We start from the raw sequence: 24,235 nt of genomic DNA on the forward strand, positions 1-24,235 counted from the left end.
TGGGTTATCGCCCCTAAATTGATAATTTTAATGAAATTTTGCAGTTTTTGGTTATTATCTTGAATATTATCATAGATAAAGATAAACTGTAAACAGTGAAAATGTTCAGAAAAGGAAGATCTACAAATTAGTCAAATTGTCAATAATTGTCAATTGAGCCATTAAGAAGTTGTTGCCCTTTAAAGGCAATTTTACACAATTTGTTCATCATGATTGTTAACTTTAAAAAATCTTCTCCTCTAGAACTACTGAAGCAATGTCAGCTAAACTTACGCTGAATGATCCTTAGGGTATCTAGTATAAAGTTTGTGTTTTATATTATGTTTCATAAAAAACAAGGCTGTCATGGCTAAAAATAGAACATAGGAGTAAAAAGTGGTTTTCTCTACCTGCCCTGAAATACAGTTCACCTTCTTGCTCCCTACCGCCTCGGAGTGCCAGCTTGGGCGATGCTTGTGTACGACTGTTCTCCAGTCAAAAGCACCAGGGATACAAGAAACTTATACAAACTTCATATCTTGTGAATACAAACCCTCTGAAATTTATTATTAAAATGTCATGCCTATAATACAAGAGAACCATGATGTTTTCAATCTGCTCTGTCCATCTGTCCAACAGTCATAACATTAACATTTTTTTGTCAATGTACTTAATGATGAGTAGTTACATATTGTCTCTCTTTAACTTAAAACTTGTACATCATGTACATGTATTCGAATGATTAGATCTTTCTTATTACGGACTTGCAGACTGCTAGTTTTGTCTAAGTTATCTCCCTGGTCAGTCAGTGTACACTTGGAACAAGCAGAATTTTTTTCCCCAACAAAACCATAAATTAGAGTATTCCGAAGAAAATCGTAAAACGCCCCACCTTTTGGCTTCATTTGTACATTTGAAACCTGTATGAAATTATTCGAAGTTTTATTTATAAAATATTTGGAGGTTGTTTAATTCTTCTGTTGACGCATAAATCTTACAACGGTTACGAAGGGATTCCACTTTGTCGCTCGGATCACTCGATCTTTATCCGTAGGCAGCGGAGGAAAGTCATGATGTCTTCAATTGTCACACCTACTGAAAAGATAATCAACTCTAGACAAAATCATCTAAATTATGGATGCATCCTATTCGCTGAAAAGATTGAATTGGTGAGCCTAATAAAACTTTTGACCCAAATTTCATAGTTGACTAAGCATAAAATGTGATATTTTGAACACAGTACATTCCCAGGTTAAAAGTTTATGATCATGTACATCAAAGTTTATCATGAAACGATATATTTGGCATAGTACCAGTTTTGACTTATTACAATAAACAAAGAATGGAAACTTGAAATGTGTCAAAGAGACAACAACCTGAAAATAAAACGGAAAATAGCTTAAGGCAACCAATGCGCCTTCAACATAATCCATAATCCAACACGCAGAAGCAGGATTGATCAGGGCCTTATTCATTGATGTATACTAGTACAAAAACAAATGGACGTCGCTACACTTTAAAACAGATATGAACCAATAAAATAAATGTGTGTTCTTATGTTGTGCTGTAACACCACAGTCCCATGTTAAAGACAAGGTTTGGATACAGTACATAAATTTTATCCCTCCTTGCACAACTCAAAATTCAATAATTTTAGTGGTTGTCATTTGTTGCTGTGTTTCATATTTGCTTTTCGTTTATTGTTTTTAGCTCACCTTTCCTAACTGCCATGCAATACTATCAGAATGCTGGATACTATCCACACTGGTTTGTGTCCACACTTATTAATTATACATTAAAAACTTAGAAGCAAAAGACTTTGATGAAAATTTAAATAAAAAAAACTACAGGTGAGTGATTCAAGCCCTTGAGAGCCTCTTGTTTCTAATTACATCATCTAGCTCCTGCCTGCTTGAAACATGTTCTTTCCCTCAGTATCCTTTCCATAATTATTTCAACATTCCAGCAACACGTGTATATGGAATATGCATCTCCCTGTTTATAAGACATCACAGAACTTGCGTTTTCAATTTTACATTCATTTTGACAGCTGCTGACAATGCAGCTACCGAAACAAGGGTTTGAAATGGTAAAATGGAAGTCAACTCTTTTACGGAATTGTTTAAATGTAAACAAACTCATCATATACACCAGGATTAAAAGGTGTAATGACCCCTCAACGTACACTTATCTTTATTTGCTCATACATTTTACAAGGTTTCCATTATGCATCAAGTTCAGACAAAAAATGAAAACAACACTAATATAAATTTTTACATGACAACTTATTTGTTGAATTTGGAGGTAGACCTTTTCAACAAATTGTCGGCATTCCTATGGGAACGAACTCTCCTTGCCAACCTCTTCTTATTTTCGTACGAGTCGGAGTTCCTTCAGACACTTGTCAAAAACAAGAAAATCAAAGAAGCCAGATCATTTAATTTCTCAATCAGATATATTGATGATGTTCTTTCCATTAACAATCCAAACTTTTCCGATTGGCTTTCTCTACCTCATATTTATACTTATACCTCGAATTTGATATAAGCGGTCATCTCAGTACCAGAATCCATGACAAACGAGGCGATTTTAATTTTGAAATTATGAATTTTCCCCACCTTAGTCATGTTAGTAGCGATATACCAACTTCACCTGCATCTGGGATATACATTTCCCAACTCATTCGGTATTCAAGAGCTTGCAGCTGCTACGCAGACTTTATAAAACGTCACCAGTTTCTGAGCAGAAAGTTGATGAGCCAATGTTATGTCAAAGAACGTCTCGTCCTTTTTCTAAAAAAGTTCATTGGAACATACCAAAACCTTGTTGATAAACATTCCGTATCAACTTCACAAATAATACATGATGGTCTTGAAGTATAGATTCTAGGTACTGACTTTGTTTAATTGCGTGGTCTTTTTTCGGTACATATACATTCCTCCATTGTGTTATTGTGCTATTGTCAATTTTGTATTCTTGTCTTTCATGATTGCTTTTGTACTTTGTTTATAGAGTGTCTATATGCTATTTTAATTTTCTTTGTTGAAATAGTTATTTATTTTTATAGTGATTAAGATTATATTACAATGTTGACAGTTGTACCCCAATTTTTAACATTTTTATCTATTATGTCTGTTTTGCTCACACATTGTGATGTCAATATAATGGACTTCCATGCGACCGTCATACAAGTGAGAGGTTTAGCTAGCTATGAAACCAGGTTTAATCCATCATTTTCTACATAAGGAAACACCTGTACCAAGTCAGGAATATGACAGTTGTTTTCCATTCGTTTGATGTGTTTAAACTTTTGATTTTGCCATTTAATTAAAAAACTTTCTATTTTGAATTTCCCTTGGAGTTCGGTATTTTTGTTATTTTACTTTTTCGTGCGTTCAAAGCGTTTTTCTGGATTAACCTTCATCAGGAACTTTCAGAGCCGAATATTTGAAAACCAATATAGCGTAAGAACCGATACAATTGAAGAGTTATTCCTCCAAACAGTACCTGAAAGTAATAGCCAAATCCATTTAAGGCCAACTTTGCCATAAGGGAGTTGAAAGCTTAGTTTTTTAATAGTTTATAAATTTATAAACGGACAATTTAATGTCTGTTATATTTAATTACTGATATCGTACTCGTTTCGATTTATGTCTGGTGATTTATGTCAATTTACAACAAATACTTCTATCCACTGTAAGCTGACTATTTAGGTAGTGATTTTATAACTGTAGAGGAACTTATAACAAATTTTCGTATTATGTAATGTTAATAAAGATATTTACTTTTCCTTAGTGATCAGAAGTTATGGTCGTTATTAGGTTCGGGCGTCACAAGTTTTGTTTTCTTACTGAAGGCTGTTTATGGTAACAGGTATTTTGCGCAAAAAAGAAGCATCAATAAACAAATCAGAGCTAAATATCTAATCATAACATATGTGTTTCTCGTTCTCCCATGCACAAGGCTACCTTTTCCCCCAATTAAAGTTGCAGTTTAAAAAAAATCTGTATTCAGTTTTTCTCAAAGCAACACCAGTATACCGATGTTAAAATCTCATAAATCAATTTAAAAGACAAAAACTGAGGGATTTGAAAAGAATTTATTTACTAACAACACATATAGTAAGTATTTTCTAAATCGTGTAAAAATGTAGTATGAACATACTAAGAGCTAATTAAAAATGTATATGTATCCGGGATCTTTAAAACATGTAAAGATTATTTATTTAAACCCGAATGCCAATAATATGAACCGAATCGAGCATAGCGAACATATGAGTTCATCTATTCATAATAACAGTATCTTTAATAAAGCCAGTGTGTTAGCCAGTCACAGTTTATTTACAGTTAAACGTTATGTTGATAAAGTCGATGACAGGTAAGCAATGTTGTCATTGTTAAATGTATTACCTGCATTTTTACGTTTGAAGACCACTATCATATTTGCATATCTAAATTAAAGACTGGAAGAAAAAAAAACTATATCAACTAGATGCATGTTAAACACAGTTCAAAATATGCTTATCACTTTGATAGTTGCTACAAAACTTTAATTTAACTTAGATATTTTGGGTTATTTGTAAACACTACTGTATTTAGATAAATAAATATATATAAAATATCTGTTATAAAAGACAAGGTACAGATGAAAAGTAAATCAATATTTGTACCAAACATTCTCATATGCTGACTTTCTTATTGTTCCAGGATCGAACAAAGCAATATTTAATTTAAATACGAGGAACTTCAATGGATATACTTTTAATGATATATTTTTACAGCAGGTCTTCTTAAACTCCCGGAGCACATTAAATCATTCCGACTTTTTGGTTTAGTTTCCTGTTGTTCAGTCTTTATGAAAATAAGGAGATGTTGTTTGATTTCCAATGACACAGCTATCCATTAAAGTTCAAATAAAGTGTATGTACGCAATTATAGGCAATAATACGGCCTTCAACAAGAAAAAAAACCCCAAATAGTTTAATGTGTTGTGTTTTGTAGACTGTTGTATGTCTTTTCATCGTTTTTCGATTTTGCCATGGCGTTGATAGTTTATCTTTGACTTATGCGTTCGAATATCCTTTGGTATCTTTCTTCCCTCATCTGCAGTTTAAATAATCTCTTTTCCTGAAGCCTGTATAAAGATAAGGCAATTTGGTATGACTTTAACTGAGGAAACTGTCTGTTAAAGGTAACAGTAGATTTTAATGAACGTATTATATGTATCGCCAGTAAACTACTAGGTCACGATTTCCGTTAACAAGGTTACTGAAAACCTTTACTTTAGTGTCCAAAAGATATAAAGATTTGCAAATATGACAGTAGAGCTTTGTGTCATGTGACTTTGTTTCACTACGAATGTGGATCGACTGACTACTTTGGACGTAATTACAACTTTTGCGCACACTGTTTATTGACTGTCTTTCTCCGATGTTATTGCAAGTGTTATGCCGACAACTGGCAATACACTGCGATGTAATTACAAGTGTGTAACCAGCTATATTGATTAAACAATAAAAAAATGTTCATTGGAGAAAAGATGTGAAATTACTTAAATTTTGGATCCTTGCTCTCCAACGTTTGAAACATTTAAAAGATTATAAATTTATTTCTAGCACCTCTGGCAATATATCAATAAAAAGTTAATTTAAACCAAAGTTTTAGCAGAATCGATTCTATGCGGATTGTTTACCTTGCTTATACAAAACAACAGGATTTTCTTTTACTTTGTAATTATAAAAAGAGGTAGAATAGATAAAAAAAAATTAACAGTAAAATTCCATTTTTTTCTGTTGAATTCCCTCGTTTAAGCTACATGTATATAATCATTCGCTTTTTATTGATAACAGTATGACCAGTAAACCCCCCAGAATGATAACAAAATCATAATTTTTCCGTATGTTTTGTATTTTTACATTGAAGAGTGCCAAGCGAAATGTGTTTGTAAATTTGATTTCTTTTTTACTTTGAAAAACCATTTTAATTTGGTTTGTAATATATACCTTCTCAATTTTCTGTCGATTTCATTGACTACAAGCGTTACATTGAATTTAAATACTAGCAAATTTACGCTAGAAGGACTTTAGAAGCAATCTCGAATATCGGTCTAGTATAAGCATTTGCCAGCGGGGAAAAGGTCGGGTTCTAACTCCATCCTCCAACACAAAAGAGAAACACATCGTAAAAAGTCTTTAAATTACACGCATCATAGCAACAAATATTCTAATTACAGGATACTAAGCAATGTTTTTCTTCTATTCAACAGATATCTATGCTTTGTGATGAGAATCCGACCAATCAGAAAGAAGTATATATTTAGCCTGATTCTTCTAGCTTTGTTTTCACTTATACTGGTCATACAGCAGTTACCAAGTAAGTTTAGAAATACTTTTTAATATCGAAAAACTGATTGCATTTGAATACACATCTTTAATTTCAGAATGTGATAAATATAACGATTACAGAAGAAAAGTATTAAGAGTTATTACTGCGAGAGACCATCGACGTTTGAATATTTATCTGTGAGAAATATGAAAGAGCTAAACAACCTGAGAAAATAGTTACAATCGGCAGGAAAAGCACGTAATGATTAATTACTGAAATGTTTTTGTTTGTTAAGTATGTTTGCCTGTTATACTCCGCTTCATTCATTTATTATTTGAAAAACTTGTGTATATATGTTATATTATGCTCATTGAATATTTGTATTGTGTTAATCAAATAAGCTGTATTTGCTTACGGAAATGTATTATTATTATTGAAATGCTTGACCCTTAAAGAAGACACACATTTGACGTATATTTTGTGTGAATCACCTGTTCAGAACACATAACTCATCATATATACCAGGATTAAAAATGTGTACGCCAGACGCGCATTTCGTCTAGAAAAGACCCATCTGTGACGCTCGAATCATAAAAGTTTAAAAGGCCAAATATAATAAAAAGTTGATGAGAGCTGCGAACCCCGATAATATTAATATGATTTTCTGTTTAAATGGTGGATGCATTTGCTACAATTAAATTAAGGGAAGAAACAACAATAACAGATGTATCTGTTTTAAGGAAACAGGTACAACGGTGTGAAAAGATACAATACGATGTAATAAATCTGACAATTCCAGAGGCAAAAAGAAAAAGAGAAACACAATTGCCGAATGATCAGAAGTTATGGTCATTATCAGGATCGGGTATCACAAGTTTTATTTTCGTTCTGGGTTACCGGTGTTTCCGGTGTTTCGCGTAATAAAGTAGCACCAATAAACAAATCAGAGATAAATATCGAATCATAGCATATGTGTTTCTCGTTCTCCCATGCACAGGGCTACCTTTCGTCCTCTATAGTTACAGTTTAAAAAAATCTGTATTCATTTTTTCTCAAGGCAACACCACAGTAGTTTACCGGTATTTGTTGGTTTAATTGGTGGATTCATTTATTACAATCACATTAAGGGAAGAAACAACACTAACAGATGTATCTGTTTTAAGGAAATAGGTACAACGGTGTAAAAAGATACAATAAGATGTTATAAATCTGACAATTCCAGAGGTAAAAGGAAAAAAAACCTATAAACGACACATAAAAGTACTACAAAACACAACATAGAAAACTTTATATTGTGAAATACAAACCATTAAAGATATAGTACTTTGTAAATCAGATGGTCGATTAAGTATGAGTCAGTACAGTGGACATTGTTTCTGGCAGCTAATGCTTAAATTGATGGCATTCCATTCATTGTACATGTTGTATGTTTTTCAGGCATTGAAAGCGAAAATAGGAATTCTGACATATTTGACATTCAACAAAAACTTTTTACCACTTACGGTTCTCTTAAAACAACAAGAGACTTAATTCAAAAAAGAGATACTGAACGTGTACCCAAAATATTGCAAGAAGTAAAATCTAACAAGTCTGCATCAATAGTAAAAGTCAAACAACGAGGACTATCGCAAGGAATAATCAAACGTGGTGGGCGACGTTTTATTAGATCCGGTGGTTCACTAAGTTTAGATTTAAGAAGACAGCCCGCCATTTTCGCTGACGAACTAGATCCAACAAAAGATTGGTGGAAGGCATTTATAGAACTTGCAGAGTATTTATTATTTTTAAAAGAAAAAAAACTTTAGCTCCAATTTTGTTTGCAAAAGGATACAGGCATGTTGATCTCGAGGTTACAGGTGTAAAATTGAATAGTTTGAATCAGAAAATTGCTTGCGAAACGCAGCAAATTTGGCGTTTCTTGTGTTGATAAAACAAAACAAGGACACACCTCGCCCCAAAATATAGAAAAGTCAAACAACGAGGACTATCGCAAGGAATAATCAAACGTGGTGGGCGACGTTTTATTAGATCCGGTGGTTCACTAAGTTTAGATTTAAGAAGACAGCCCGCCATTTTCGCTGACGAACTAGATCCAACAAAAGATTGGTGGAAGGCATTTATAGAACTTGCAGAGTATTTATTATTTTTAAAAGAAAAAAAACTTTAGCTCCAATTTTGTTTGCAAAAGGATACAGGCATGTTGATCTCGAGGTTACAGGTGTAAAATTGAATAGTTTGAATCAGAAAATTGCTTGCGAAACGCAGCAAATTTGGCGTTTCTTGTGTTGATAAAACAAAACAAGGACACACCTCGCCCCAAAATATAGGAAAAGAAAAGAAAAAGAAAATAACATTAAATTATCACTGGATTGTCTTTCTTTCTGTTATATATAGCCTTACCTGACTACATCTGAAATGATATCATGCTTATCAACAAAATTAATTTACAATGCTCCGCATAAGCATCTTTCACATACTTCTAAATAGGACGCACACAAACTTGTGTTTTGTACTGATAACAATGAGTACTAGTAACAGTTATTCTTATTTTCTTCTATATTTAACTGGAATATTTCAGAACTCTTATTTATTCTGTCTGTAAATGTATCTTCCTTATCGAGTTGAGTTGGTAGTTTTCAATTAATCTTGTGGCTTGCCCATAATCACATAAAATTTGAAAAATTGAATTATATATTTCAGTGATCTGAAAGCTGTTCAAAAGGATTTTCGCTGTTCTTATATGCAGCCACGTGGTAACTGGTGGGATTGCAACTCATATCCATATAAAATATTTGTAAATAGACCGTGCTTAGTTTATTCTTTTGGGTATGTTGAGTAGAAATATATATTTAGAAAAAAATCAGTGTGGACTAAAACATTTAAAAGGAATACCACATCAATATCTCCCCCCGACGAACAAAACTTATCAGTAAGATATGTAGATTAGTTAGCAATCAGGAAACATTAAAATTTACAACACGAGATAGAAAACATAGCACATGCGTATAAAGTGTAAGAATATCAATAGTCATAGGCAAGATACAGACTCATTTGATATTTTGTATAGAGGGCGGACCAGTTTCGTTTTGTATCTGCATCACCTTTTTACAAATCGGAATATTTAACAACATTAACGGTACCAATTTTATTGCACAAGATTCACATTTTGACACTTAATGTTTCTTCAGTGATGCTCGAGGACAAAAAATATTTGAAAAACCGAGACTTATAAAAACATTGAGGCGCTGATTAAACCAAAGAAGGACATAAAGTGTTATCAAATCTGGTCAAGGAACTTTACATAAGGGAGTTATATTTCGTTGTTTAAAAAAAAAATCAAAATTTATTAAAAGCCTATTTCATCAAACAATATCCGTATTTTCATGCCAGTACCAAAGCATTGGCTACTGGGTGGTGATACTCTCGGGGACGTACAGTTCATCAGCAGAGGTATCGACGCAGTGGTAGTATTAACATTAATTGTACCAGGTGTATAGCGCACCACAACTCTCATTATATTGTATCTATTGCTCAATACATGTTTGCGCAATACATGAACAAGATAACACAAATTTCCAAAAAGTATTTGACAGTACAACAGACCATATTAACAACCATCAAAAGACCCCCTCCCCCCCGGAGAACCGTACAAAGACAAATTACAGCAGACAATGGAATATATGTTTTGGTATATGTATGGTAAAAATATATCATAAAGGAATATAAAGGGTCATGACGACTGTGGATATTAAATTTTATAACAAATTCACAGCATTAAAATTTCATTAATTCATATATGTGTTTTTACAAATATTTTTTGCACACAAAATAATATTTTCTCCTGAACATATACAAATGAAGAGATTTCCGAACTTCTTAAAAAAAACCCATATATAGTTGTTAGAACTAATAGTTTTAATATACTGTCTTGATGCAAATACGCGATAATAATAATGCATAACAACAGAAACAACAGATTGCAGATTTTTCACATAATGTAATAAAGCATATTCATACAATAGAAAATACTGCTATCAAACACTCCTCTGTATGTACCTTCACATGGAAAGCTGAACCCCAAACATTTATAGACAAGGATGTATGAACTACCTGAATACCTATTTTTCATTTTATTTTGCATTTTAGAATTGGAAACGACTTTCGGTTTGACGATGCAATGGCAACACTTGGATGTGAGGTTCATTCGTTTGATCCAAGGTAGTTGTATGCTAAAAGTTGGTTACTTTTTTAACCAAAATTGTAGCCATTTTTATAGTTTTTAAAGCTTTGAAATAGAAACTACTGACATCGGAAATTCGGTTATGTCTATATTTTAGTTCAACAGCCTGAATACTTGTTCCATGTCAAAGATATATTCCAAAAACAAATTTGCAGATCTGTATATCATTCATATACGATATCGAAAATTTTTATCTAATAATAGCAGAGAACCATTTCAAAATATTCAAATCATAGAACTAGTCTTATCACGAAAGGGCAATTAAAAAACAAATAAAAACAGTTATTGAGCATCGTAATGTTTAGAGTGTTAAATGACGAACAGTATTGCAGTCTTTGATATCTTTTGCCTCTCTTTGACATTCTTTTTACTTGAACTCAACAATAAGGATCACAGCTAATTATTTAAGGAATGACTGTAATATTTTTTCTGTCTATGAAGAAATAACATCAAAAATGTGGTGCACACTGAATAACCCGCGTAGCGGGTTATTTTAAAGTGTGCACCACATTTTTAAAGTTATTTCGAATAGACAGAAAAAAAATTACAGTCATTTCTTATAATTTAATTCTAAATTCCATTTTAAACCGGAGTAAACCATGAAAAAACGTTGATGACGTCACGGTCACATGACAAAATTATGTCTATAAGCTGATAAACAAAACAACGTCAGCCAATCAGAAAACGCGTTATATCCAAAATTAAATTATATGAGAATATTACAAATAAAGCTGATATGATCAATGCATAGAAAATTTGGGAGATTAACTTGGGCGCTTTGTGGTCTTAAATACCTACAACACACTCAAAATGTATTTCACAAAAATTCATAATGTATAGTTCTTTGTGTAAAATGAAATTAAGAAGCTTTAACACGTACGAAAGATTTAGAATACATATATCAGGACGACGCGAATGCTGAAAATTTCCACGATTTGTGATACTGTTAAAGATAAGTCATCAAAAACGAAACAGACACACGATATGTTACTAAACATTATGATTTTTAAACAATAATATTTAACCATAGCGGGAAAAGTGAGGATAAATGATATATTTGGATGTGATGTAAGGACGAATTGCGGTACATGCGTAACACTTTATGACTCGGTCAATACATGGATTGGCATGGACAAGAACATAAAAATGGCCTTTAACGAAAAATCAGATAGTTTATCATTGCCACTGAGACAACCATTCACTATAGTCCAAATAGTGTGGATGTAAGCAGCTATACTTTAGGTCACCGTACGAGATTGACAAATGAGCAAATCCTTTACCGTATAGTCAGCCATAAAAGGCCTCGACATGACAAAATATACAACAATTAAAAAAAAAAAGATTTACAATTAAAAACTTATATTTGTCAATAAATTATGATTGCAAAGTAAAATGTCAATGCTACTGGACTGTAGAGTAAATTATACACTGAAGCATATTCCACTATAGACGTCTTTTTGATTTTGGTTTTGTTGTTCAATTGCTTAATCTTTAGTTTCTGAAACATTTCTTTTTATTCAAATCCAATCAGTAAAATTCATAATGCGACAATAATTTCAGTATGAATGTTAGTGAACATACAAGAGAAAGTGGTGTAGTTTTTCACACGTTTGGAATAGGAAGTCATAACGATGATTTATTTACTCCGAGGACAGACGAATTTACAAGAAAAGAACAAAAAAGCACATGGGAGCTTAAAAAACTGTCAACAATCCTTTCAAACCTGGATCATCAAAATGTAAGCATACAACTTCACAGTAATCAACTATTAACAGGTCAACTGGAAAAATTACGAAATTAACCTTATCCTTGCAATGTATTGTATCAATGCTATTTTGTATATATTGCTTATATGATAAATAGAAGAGAAAGAACGAACAGACATATTTTTGTACACGTACATAAAACCTTGAATCGGGCAAAACGAACTCCACAAAAAAACCGTTTTGAAAAAACGGGGGGGGGGGGGGGGGGGGGGGGTTGATTTCCATAAATTTTACTCGCCGTGTTACTCATGTTAAAATATGTTGATGAGTCATTTCAGTTGACTACGCACCATACAACGGCACATTGGTAAATTGGCTAATACAATACAAAATTCGTTTGAAATCGGTTAATCATATACATTTGTTTATTCAAACATATACATGGATATAGTTTCTTTCATATTATAGTGAACACAACAAGTATCAACTGTTAGTTACAATATATAATTTATTTGAAAAAATTGTATGCTTTCTATGAGCTATTTTCATCATCAGTTGACGTCCGGCGTCGTCGTGAACTTTTAAAACAATTTTTCTCCTTTGCAACCCCTAGGCCAATATCAGCCAAACTTTTAAAGAAAGAGCGTCATGGTATTTAGTATAAGATTTATGGTTTTATTTTTTTATTGTTTTTTACAATTAACCAACATGTCAGCCATTGCTTAAATAAAACACAAGGGTACGTTGAATTACTGGTGTAATATTTGAAAACAATGATAGAAAGCGAAAAATTTAATTTAAAAGGTTTAATCATTATCTTCAAAATAATTAGAAATAGACAGAAAATGTGAACAACAAAAAACATCAGCTATATATGATCTAAAAAAAAAGCTAAATAATTGATATCATCAATTGACTCCTTTTATGAGATATTGGTCCGAAATGAGAACTTTGAAAACTTTTTATGTTTGTTCTTATCAACTTGAAAAGTATGATATATATAGATTATAACATGGCATTTTTCATATCAGACCCCTTATTAGCCCTAGGTCATGATATCAGCCCGAGAGCCGACAGGCTCGAGGGATGATTTTGACCATGGGCTGATTAGGGGTCTGATATGAAAAATGACATGTTATGTTCTTTTTATCATATACTTCAACAGAGGACATACAGACATGAACCATTTTTAAAACTTTGAAAAATGCATTTATTGTATTAATTTTTTTGCATTTTTGAAAATACATTTTCCTGATTCCTAATATTTTTTTTTAATTTTTATCCAACTTAGTTATGTTTTTCACAAAAAAAACGTGTCATTAAGGTGTATTTTCCGGAATTTGCCGAATGACGTCGAAATGCCATGCGATAACGTTACAGAAAGTCATGCGACAATAACCGGAAGCAGTTGATTTAAACCGGAAGCAGTTGATAACAAAAGTCATATCACACGGCTAAGACAATTCTTCAAATTTAATGAATAAACATATGAAAAAAAATAGTTTTATCATGGGGTACAATTATACCAATATTTTCTATAAGTATATGATAAATAGATTCTATACCGACAAGAATGATCAGTAATAAAAGATATACACAATGCAAATGTGACAGAAAAAGAGTGGCGGCAGATACAGACAGGGTATTAAACTTACATGAGCAACACGAAGGTTGCCACATGTGGAACAGAATCAGCTTACTATTCAATAGCACCTGAGACCACCCCGTTTTTTAGTGAAGTTCGTGTTGCTCATTTTTTGTTTTCTATGTTGTGTTTTGTATACTTTTGTTTGTATTTTGATCGTTTTTCGTTTTTTGCCATGGAATTGTCAGTTCTTATTCGATTTTTAAGTTTGAATACGCTTTAGTATTTTTTGCCTCTCTTTTAATAGGTTCCTTGTAAGCAGCATCCCTCTATAATGAAATCATGAAAGGAAATGCCAGCTCTGGAATATCTTATCAACTAGGGGAAACATACTCCATATGTAGGCGTTGCTTGCATTTTGTTACATTGAAATGCAAAATTCTCAATTGTAGTAAAAAGTAAAATAACAAAAATATCGAACTCCGAGGAAAATTCAAAACGGAAAGTCCCAAATCAACAGCTCAAACACATCAAACGAATGGATAACAACGGTCATATTCCTGACTTGGTACAGGCATTTTCTTATGTAGAAAATGGTGGATTGAACCTGGTTTTTTAGCTAGCTAAACCTCTCACTTGTATGACAGTCGCATAAAATTCCATTATATTGACAACAATGTGTGAGTCTCAACCGACCCTCATTGTATTTTTTTTTTTTACTTGTTACATATTGCCAACTCTCATTTCTTTTCCTTTTTTTATTTGCTGATTCTCATTTTTCTTTTGTTTTAATGTTTTGCCGATTTTCATTATTTCTTTCTTTTTACAACTCGTTGATTCTCATTTGTTATTCTTTTTACAACTCGTTGATTCTCAGTTTTTTTTTTTTTAATTCTTCCTGATTCTACTTTTTCCTTTCATTTTACACCAACTCTCATTTCTTTTCCTTTTTTTTATTTGCTGATTCTCATTTTTCTTTTGTTTAAATGTTTTGCCGATTTTCATTATTTCTTTCTTTTTACAACTCGTTGATTCTCATTTGTTTTTCTTTTTACAACTCGGTGATCCTCAATTTATTTCTTTTAAAGTTGTTTTCTATTTATATATTGATGATTCTCATTTTTTACCTTCAGATGACTCTAGACATTCTTAAACTGGACATTGAAGGTAATGAGTGGGATGTATTAGAAAACATTATACAGGAAGATCTTCTTTTCAAGATAAAGCAATTAGAGGTCGAATACCACATTTTCCCAGATTTCCCAAAGAGAGAGAGAAGTACGTAAATCTGCTTAACACTTACCAGTCTTTGTGGAAGCTTAATTTCAGACGATATTACAAATTCGTCAATCATTTTACAACGAAGGAAAATATTGCACATTTGCAAACAAATGTCGCATACGTTAATGGCTATTAAACAACTGATTGTTACTTCACTACACATCTCTTATGAAGGCTTGAGATGAGCTGTCTAATTCAGTTTGGTAGATTTCAGACATATTAAACAGGTACAAAATGTATTTGAGTGGAATCAGTTAACTACATCTTGAGATCTGTAGATTTACTTTAAAATTAAATGATTGAGTAGAATAGAAATGCGTAGACATTAAGTACATTCGGTCAGACATTATTAAGATTATAGTTTCACTGTAGTTACATTGTAAAGAAAAACAAAAAATGGTAAGATGCCTATGAAAATTGGATAGCAGAGAAAAATGTGGTCGTTACTATAGAAACTATTCTGACTATCCACTTCTAGTGTAATTTTACTTCAACAGATGCTCATTTCGACAATTAATGTCTTTTCAGTAATGCTTGAGGCCAAAATATAAAACAATCCAAAAGGTAGTTCAAACATTGAAAAGCTGAGCAAACCAAAAAGGACCTAAAGTATAGGCTAATCCGATAGGAATCAGAGCCTTGCATGAGGAATTTGTTAAAACTACTAAAAAAACTACTGTTTTATTATATATGATAAGCATGAGTGTGATTATTCTGCTCATCCTTGGTGCCATATTTGCAAATAAAAATATTTGTTTCGTAAAAATTGTTGTTTCAGTATTTCTACTTGTTATTGACTTGTGAAAGCTTGAAAGAATGTCATTAATTTGTGAAAGCTTGGCAGAGTTTTTTTTAAACTGACATAGCTGGTACGAATACAGTCCACTGCAACGATTTCGAGCAATGGACGCCCCACTTCTTTCGATACATTGACATATTATGTCTTATTTAGGGTGTAGAGTCAAGCAGGAAGTGACTGTCCGCTAGATACAAATATCGCTTACACTGTTTAACTAGTCATTTTTTAAGACTAAAAACCGAACCATTTCTTTGCAGTAGCTGCGATATATGGCAAGCTGACAAGAGCAGACCGGTGTACTCGAAAACTTAGAATGTGAAAAATAAGTATATTTTGGGAAATTGTAACATGCTAAGGACTTTGTGGAACACTCCAAAAATTGGTGAACCGAAAGATCCTTAGATTTTGAATGTACATGTTTTCCCCCAATTTTTGTTATCAATATGCAGCACAGATTGGCATTTTTTAATTTTCAGTTTCACAAGCTTTTAATGCAATTATCTCGATAAATACTAAACACAAAACATCGTGTATTTGCATGTATTATTCTTATAACACAGTTTAACACATGATTTCTTTAAAATGTTCAATTATTATTTAGAAATAACTTTTGATCAGTATTGTCACCGGCATTGTATTATTATTGATTTTCTCGGCTCTATCATAAGAAAAGTGATTTTTCTTTTGTTTTCGTTCACTGGATATCCCACTGTACTGATGCTTAATCAAATGGTTTTAAAATTATATGTGGAAAACTTGATAACATAATAACAAAAGCACATGTTTGACGCATAATATTTTACGTCTTTGTGTACGCCAGAAGAACAGTAACTTAAATGTCTGTTATGCAATATATAAATGACACAATTCGCGTATATAAAAAATATGTATCAAAAATAAAATCAAATTATTAATAATTGCAATTCACACGTAAGTACAAAATGGTAAATATAAATAAATATCACAATCTTTGATAAATGACTATGTCCGTGACGTCAGTGAAAAGGACGTTTTCCGCTTCCGTTATATGTATGGAAACCTAATTTTTACTCAGATATAAGAGAAAAACATTTTAACTTTATTGATGCTTTGAATAACTCTTTAAATTGTTTTAATTCTGATGACAAGTTTGACTTTATTATGAACTGTGATAATATTCAAGTTTTATTAGCAAAGACATTGCATCCTATGTTTAAACTTAGGAAGATGAATTTATTTGTAAATTTTTAATCTTTTTTTAATGTATAAATGAATTTTAACGATTATCTAAAATAGTAACATATGAAAACTAATTTTATTATCTAAATATTCATTTTACATTATAGCATATATTTTTTTATTTTGAAAAGGATGAACGTGTCCCATATGTCTTAAAGGACGAGATCCTGGTCTTAAGGATTTTTATATTGCGTATGATAATGTATATCAATCATTTCTAACCAGCTGCATTCTTGGTAACTATAGAAACATCAGATGTAAGGTTTTCCTTAGTTCCTGTTAGGTGATTTGCCGCATAGGGCCACACCAATTTAATTTCTTGTTCTACGGATTTTTCCACTCCAGAAATTGTTGCGAGCGAGCGATTTGAAAATTTAAATAAAAAAAAGATTATTTTCAAATTTTTGAGGCGAAGCTTGAAAAGTAAAGGCGAGCGATTATACTTTTTTTTTGTAAAAATAAAATCATAGGTTCTGATCAAAATAAGATGGTAATGAAACTTGAATTAACACTTGTACTTAGACATTTCTTTAATTTATCAACTGCTGAAGTGGTTTGTTTTTCCTGTTCACCAAGACATGTAATGCTCACTTTTAATTGCAGCATATTTATGACTTCTTGTATTACTGTTACTTTCTGAGGACATCAGATCTTGAACTGAATAATTGAATAATTACTTCAACTACCTTAAATAGTCTCCTTTGAATTGTCATAGATGTCTTTTCTCCCTTACCGGACATGACTTATAACTAGCAACACGGTGGTTGTCTTGCAAGAAGCAGGAACTGCTCATCCTTCTGGAACACCTGAGTTCACCCCAAGTTTTTAGGGGTTCGTGCTATTCGTTGATGTGTGCACTTTTCAGTATTTTATGTTATGTGTTGGTTGTCTGTGTCACCGTCGTTTTGGTGTTCTCATTTTTGTTCTTTGTCTTTTTAGCACTTTGTATGTAAATAAGATGTGGTATGAGTGCCAATGAGACAACTCTCCATCCTAGTCACAATCTATTTCAAGTTAACAACTTGAGGTCAAAGTACGACCTTCAATACGGAGCCTTGTCTCAAACCGAACAGCAAGCTATAAATGGCCCCAAAATGACTAGTGTAAAACAAGTCAAACTGGATACCAACAGTATAATCTATATACAAAAATGAGAAACACCTATGAACCACACCAACAGACGACAACTACTAAACAACAGGCCCCCGACTGGCTTAGGACAGGTGCATGAAAATGCAGCGGGTATGAACAGCTTTGCTTCAAATTTGTAAGTCCTTTATTCTAACAACGAAAATCGGCATGATTTTTTGCTTCGCATCACGGTGCGGAGCTATTAGTTTCAGTCGATATACACGCCATCTTGAAATAATTACTAATCACATATAGATTCTGATTGGATGCTTATGATGCGGCTGAGATACAGCAACAGCTATTGGCTTAAATGAGATAAAGAATTACAGACTTTTCTCGTCTCAGGATACCATCAAATGCCGGAAAATTAACTATGTGTATTTCAGTTCCGATCAATTGTCTTTAATTCATGTACATTTTATTATGCATATATTGCACACTGAAATTCAATATTGAAATATCAATTATTAATACGTGTTTCTTTGCTTTGTTAATCTGCAATATGCACGAATTGTTTTGCTAAACAATGTTCCTATACAATGCTTACAAAAATGCATTATCTGTATTTTATAACTTCTGCCAATCTAGGCACACCTTCAGAGAGGCACACCTCCAGAATACTAATTCAACAACCACATGCACACATATAACCTTAAATTAGGATAGAGCGAAGCAGTCCACAGCTTTTTAGAAAGCTCAAACTTGGTGAATAATTGTCCTTGACTTTGATAAGAAATCTGTGTTAATGCTCCAAACAGTTTAAAGGGTCGCGATTTGAAGTTGACTAAAACGCTCTGGCGATCGCTTTTTTTAATGTTTACAAAAATACCGGTGCGGGAAATAGACACGACTACTTTTCCGGATGCGGGAAGCGGGAATATTTAAAAATATTTTTTTTTTCCGTTTAGAAAAAAATATGTGCGGGCGGGTCCGTCGAACAAGGAATTAAATTGGCGTGGCCTAGACAATGAATGATCCTGAAAACAATAATAAAACTTGTAAAGGGAATTGTTACATTTAAAGCCTGTATTAGTACAACCGCTATAGTGCTCTGATGATGATTTAAAATAAAATCTTAGTAAGGGACATAAGTCTTGAAAATCACTGGTTCGTGTTCGTCAACCATTTTCTAAACCGAATAATTCAGTCTTTACATTTCGCTGCTCTCCGATGGCCACATCAGCGAGTGGGATGAATCGATTACGGGTAGGGACTGAATAATTCGGGTTAACTATTTTCCTGAATATATTCTAAGTTTCGAAATAACAAAGAGTTCTGTTGTATGATTCACATAAATGCTAAAAAATCATTCAAATTGACGAAGCTGCCTATTAAAGCGCCTTACTGAATCAAATAGTTGCGTCCTTTAAACTAAGTCAAACTTTTAAGTCTTCAAATGTGTTTCTATTTAAATTTTTTGAGTCAAATTCATATAAAAAGCTGTTTTTTCACATTTTTTTTTCGTATTTAATTTAAACAAGAGTGCGCACGCTGAAATGTCTCGCCTGTTTTACTTATCATTGAATTTATGTTGAAAGTCTGTAACATGACGGTTTAACTACAAGTATCAAATAAACTTACTGTGACTTGACTATGGGTGTTACTGTATAACTTTACCTATAGCTCAACCTGATTTTAAAATTGACAATACAATAGGGACATTTAAATTGACCAGTTGGTATTGTTAGATTTAAATCTACCTTGAATCTATCTGTACAGTTTTTAATTTACCTATTCCAACCTTTCAGCATGCTTTTTTCCTGAAGTTTTTCTTTACCTAGGATTATTCTTTTTAATAAAAATTGATAGGGAAGAAATTATTTTTGGTTTTCATTGTTTTAAATCCCCAATATATATGATTTATCTAATTTTTACCTAAAATTCTAAATCATTAAAAGATTTAATAAATATTTGTTGAAAACGTCTGATTTGATAAAACAAATCACTTTCCCGTGTTTTATATTAGAGAATCCTTAAACAAAGGAAATAAACATTGTCATTACAATATTTTTATCATTGAAATGAGTGTATTCCTAGAAGTAATTGGTCATACAATTGCCAAAGAAACAATATTTAGAAGGGAATAGAGAGATGTTTTATTTTACTGTCATTTAAAATATTAGGAGTGATCAAGCCAAAACAAGAATGTATATATATGTTATTTTCTTGCAGGGTATTTAATTGCATGGCCTATAATGCACTCCATTTCCTCTAGACCGAAATCTTCTGTCCCTATAATGCATATATTTACTAATTTATATTTGCTTTTTATTGATTTTGCTATTTTCTTTTTTTTTTTTTTTTTTTTTTTTTTGCAATATAGAGACAGAAAGCAGTGTCCATTCAAAACAGGAGATTCGCGGACAATTTGTTTGCGCTATTTTTTCGCTTATTTTGTACTTGTCAGACATCCTTACCTGTATACATGTATAAATAAACGGGTTTTCCACATTTTCGTGTGCCTTTCTATGATCAACGACCTTTCTGAGTCTAGATAATCCACTTTTTTCAACATTCAATACATTCTACTTTCATTCTCGGCAAGTTAGACATCTTGAAATAATTTGACCAATCAACGTTGATTTCCGGTAACTAGGATCTTCTACCTTCTGTACGAATACCACGTGATATCTAATTATAACCTTATTAGTTATTCCTATGCAAGACGGTAGTAGATCCTAGATTTTCCATTATTATATTCAAAATAGTTATCCTCACTTTACAAATATTTTGTAATATTTTATTCATATTTTTACTATATCACTTGATTTAACTATATCCACAGTATACATTTTTATTTCATTTCCTATGATATATGTCCAAATTAAACAATATTTGATCCAGAATTTTATAATGATTATTTCCAATTTCACATTCACTTAAAACATATCCTCACGTTAGGAATATTTTGGAATATTTTATTTTTATTTTTCACTTTATCACAAGATTAGACTATATCCACTGCATTAATTCAACATTTTATTTCATTTCCAAGATCCCATTTAAATGGCGAATCATCTTTTTAATAGATCCCAAAATTAATAATGAATGTTTTCAAAATCACATTTAAAGCCACAGAAACATGTTGGTTGAACTCACACTATATCTCCTACTTGAATTCCAGTTTTGAAATTTTTTAATCTTTAACATAACTAAATCCCATCTTATTAAAATTGAATTTCCTTGAATGAACACAGCATTTTATGCACAAAAGTCCTACTAATATTATAGTAGACTTCAAAGAAAAAACACTGCATGGTATACTCCAAAATTATTTCGAATTTTACATGTACATCATCATATGTAAGCCCCACAAAACAGTTTGAATGAATTATTTCCTCCTTGATACCTTCATGACAATAAATTCTTGGAAAAAACAAGTCACGTTTTAAGAAGCAAAATTACAATAAAAAGTCTGAGAAGTGAATTCAAATAAAATAAATCCAATATTGTATGCACAATGATACCAATAGATTTCAAACATTGCAGATAATAATCCAAAATAGAAATCTTGAAGGGTCATGTGAAGAAATGAACAACATATCCATCTGAAAATTTAAACTGTAAACACCTGAACAACTATTTCTTGTTTCACTGGCAGCTGGACAATACCATGTATAAGGGTTAAAATTTTAAAGAAGCATTTATTATGTAAAAACAGTTTAAATTTTCAAACATATTACAGCCGATTGCAATGAGTGTGTAGGTAAAGGTAATATCTTTGGTTAGCTTGCTTGCTAACTGAACCGTAAAGTCATTATTATGTAAGGTATACTACCCTCCTTTCGAAGTAGTCTAGTCCTACAGACAGACAGATAGATTGGTTATCTGTCGGACTAGTCTACTCTTAAAAGAGGGTAGTTTACCTAACCTATAGGTAAAGTTATACAGTAACACCCATAGTCAAGTCACTGTAACACAATCAATGTTCTACGATAATACTAGTCAAGTCACTGTAACACAATCAATGTTCTACGATAATACTAGTCAAGCCGATGTCAGATGAACCAGGCCAAACAGACATCGGACTTCTCTTGAACTGAATTTTAATGTGCGTATTGTTATGCTTTTACTTTTCTACATTGGCTAGAGGTATAGGGGGAGGGTTGAGAGGTTGAGATCTCATAAACATGTTTAACCCTGCCGCATTTTTGCGCCTGTCCCAAGTCAGGAGCCTCTAGCCTTTGTTAGTCTTGTATTATTTTTAATTTTAGTTTCTTGTGTACAATTTGGAGTTTAGTATGGCGTTCATTATCGCTGAACTAGTATATATATTTTAGGGGCCAGCTGTAGGAAGCCTCTGGGTGCGGGAATTTCTCGCTGCATTGAAGACCTGTTGGTGACCTTCTGCTGTTGTCTGTTTTATGGTCGGGTTGTTGTCTCTTTGACACATTCCCCATTTCCATTCTCAATTTTATGTACACCTTACAATCATTCAATACACCAAATAGTTGACCTGTTGCTTATAGTATCTGATAAACAGACAAAATTACGAAAACTTATCATTGAGCAATGAACCCTGAAAATGAAGTAAAGGTCAGATAATACCTGCCAGACAGACATATACAAGACTGGCTGGGAGTCAATAAATAGATTTATGGATAGACAGAGAATTGCATACTTCGCTAGATTAAAAAACCTGCCCGATTATCGACTGTCTAAAATTATCCTAAATGAAATTATACCTGTTAAATGTAATGAATGGAAATATATAGAAAATATCAAAACTATTCTACAGACTGCGGGTCTTGACCATCATGCAAACGGAAACATAAACGTTAATATCTTTAGCAAAATTTATGGTAACGAAACGACCAATACTAAACTTTCCAATATTTTTTGAAAGAGTAGTTTAAAGTTGTATCAATCATTTGTGGTTGTTAAACGTAAGCAGCTGTATTTATCAAACGTTGACGACTTCCGCTCAACAAGGCTAAAATTTTTGGCAAGAACAAATTGTCTGCCTATGTTCCTCAAATGAATGAACGTTCTTTTGTACTTGATAAAATTTCCAATTTTTAACTATCATGAACAGTGTGCGAACGTTTTTATAGTTTCAAGGTTGAATTTTTTCAACTTTTATGGACGACAGAAAGATTTCCAATAATATATGAATATGAATTTGTTACTGTAATGTACTTTTACGAAATAACCAATGTATTATGTTATTTTAGCGTTGATGTATTTATTAGACTTTTAAATATTTGCAAGGGCGTATTGCATTTCCGCTAATTTTTTCAAAGTTCCAATACTACGTTTCCGGAAACTTAAAGTATACGTTTCCAGAAATTGAATTTATTACTTTTCCGGAAATTTACCTGGTAGTAAATCATTAATATTTGAATATAAATTATGTTAGATAAATTATTTATTTCATATTTTTATACAAAAAAGGTTCTGATCTTATATCTACAATATACCAGATATTAAAAAAATGAAAGTTTCATCTTAGTGAACGATGATGATGTCCGAATCGTTATATTTTTATGTTTCACCAACTTGAAATGTCTATGATCGTCTATGTAATGGAATAACTGATATTTTCATAGATGGCACAGTTAATTATTCGATACATGGGTGTAAAATGGTAACTACATTCCTCTTGTGTTTGCGTTACTTCCACTTTTTATCAAAATGTGGGATCTACTTATTGATGTGTGCACTAACCGAAAACTAACTCTCCAGCCCGAGGTAGATCATATTGACTTTGAATGTGCAATACATACTGCTGTTAAAAAAATTTCATGCTGCTACAATCAGTTGTTGCAGTTTCATTTAGGACAAAGTTCAAAGTACTCCTCATTATTTTCTCGAAAAAGTAACAATTTATTTTTTCCGGAATCGTTACTATTTTCTCGAAAAAGTAAGGTATTTACTTCCGGAAACGTCATCTTTTTTTTCCCGAAAAAGTAATGCAAATTTGCGGAAACGTAAAACGCCGATTTCCAAGTATCTTGTACCATTTGTATTACT

At 32.2% G+C, this 24,235-nt stretch overlaps 1 protein-coding gene across 1 annotated transcript; it reads left to right on the forward strand.

The window, feature by feature from the left end:
- Positions 1 to 4,318: 4,318 nt before the first annotated feature.
- On the forward strand, positions 4,319 to 15,880 carry LOC127710752 (uncharacterized). The gene is made up of 7 exons (XM_052216714.1): positions 4,319 to 4,356; positions 6,244 to 6,350; positions 7,740 to 8,073; positions 9,003 to 9,128; positions 10,449 to 10,520; positions 12,103 to 12,280; positions 14,967 to 15,880. The coding sequence occupies exons 2-7, from the start codon at positions 6,260 to 6,262 to the stop codon at positions 15,117 to 15,119; spliced, it is 954 nt and encodes a 317-aa protein (XP_052072674.1). The 5' UTR covers positions 4,319 to 4,356; positions 6,244 to 6,259; the 3' UTR covers positions 15,120 to 15,880.
- The last annotated feature ends 8,355 nt before the right edge of the window (positions 15,881 to 24,235 follow it).

Source organism: Mytilus californianus, unplaced genomic scaffold (genome assembly GCF_021869535.1).
Source record: "Mytilus californianus isolate M0D057914Y unplaced genomic scaffold, xbMytCali1.0.p SCAF_8, whole genome shotgun sequence".
Lineage (NCBI taxonomy): Eukaryota > Metazoa > Mollusca > Bivalvia > Mytilida > Mytilidae > Mytilus > Mytilus californianus.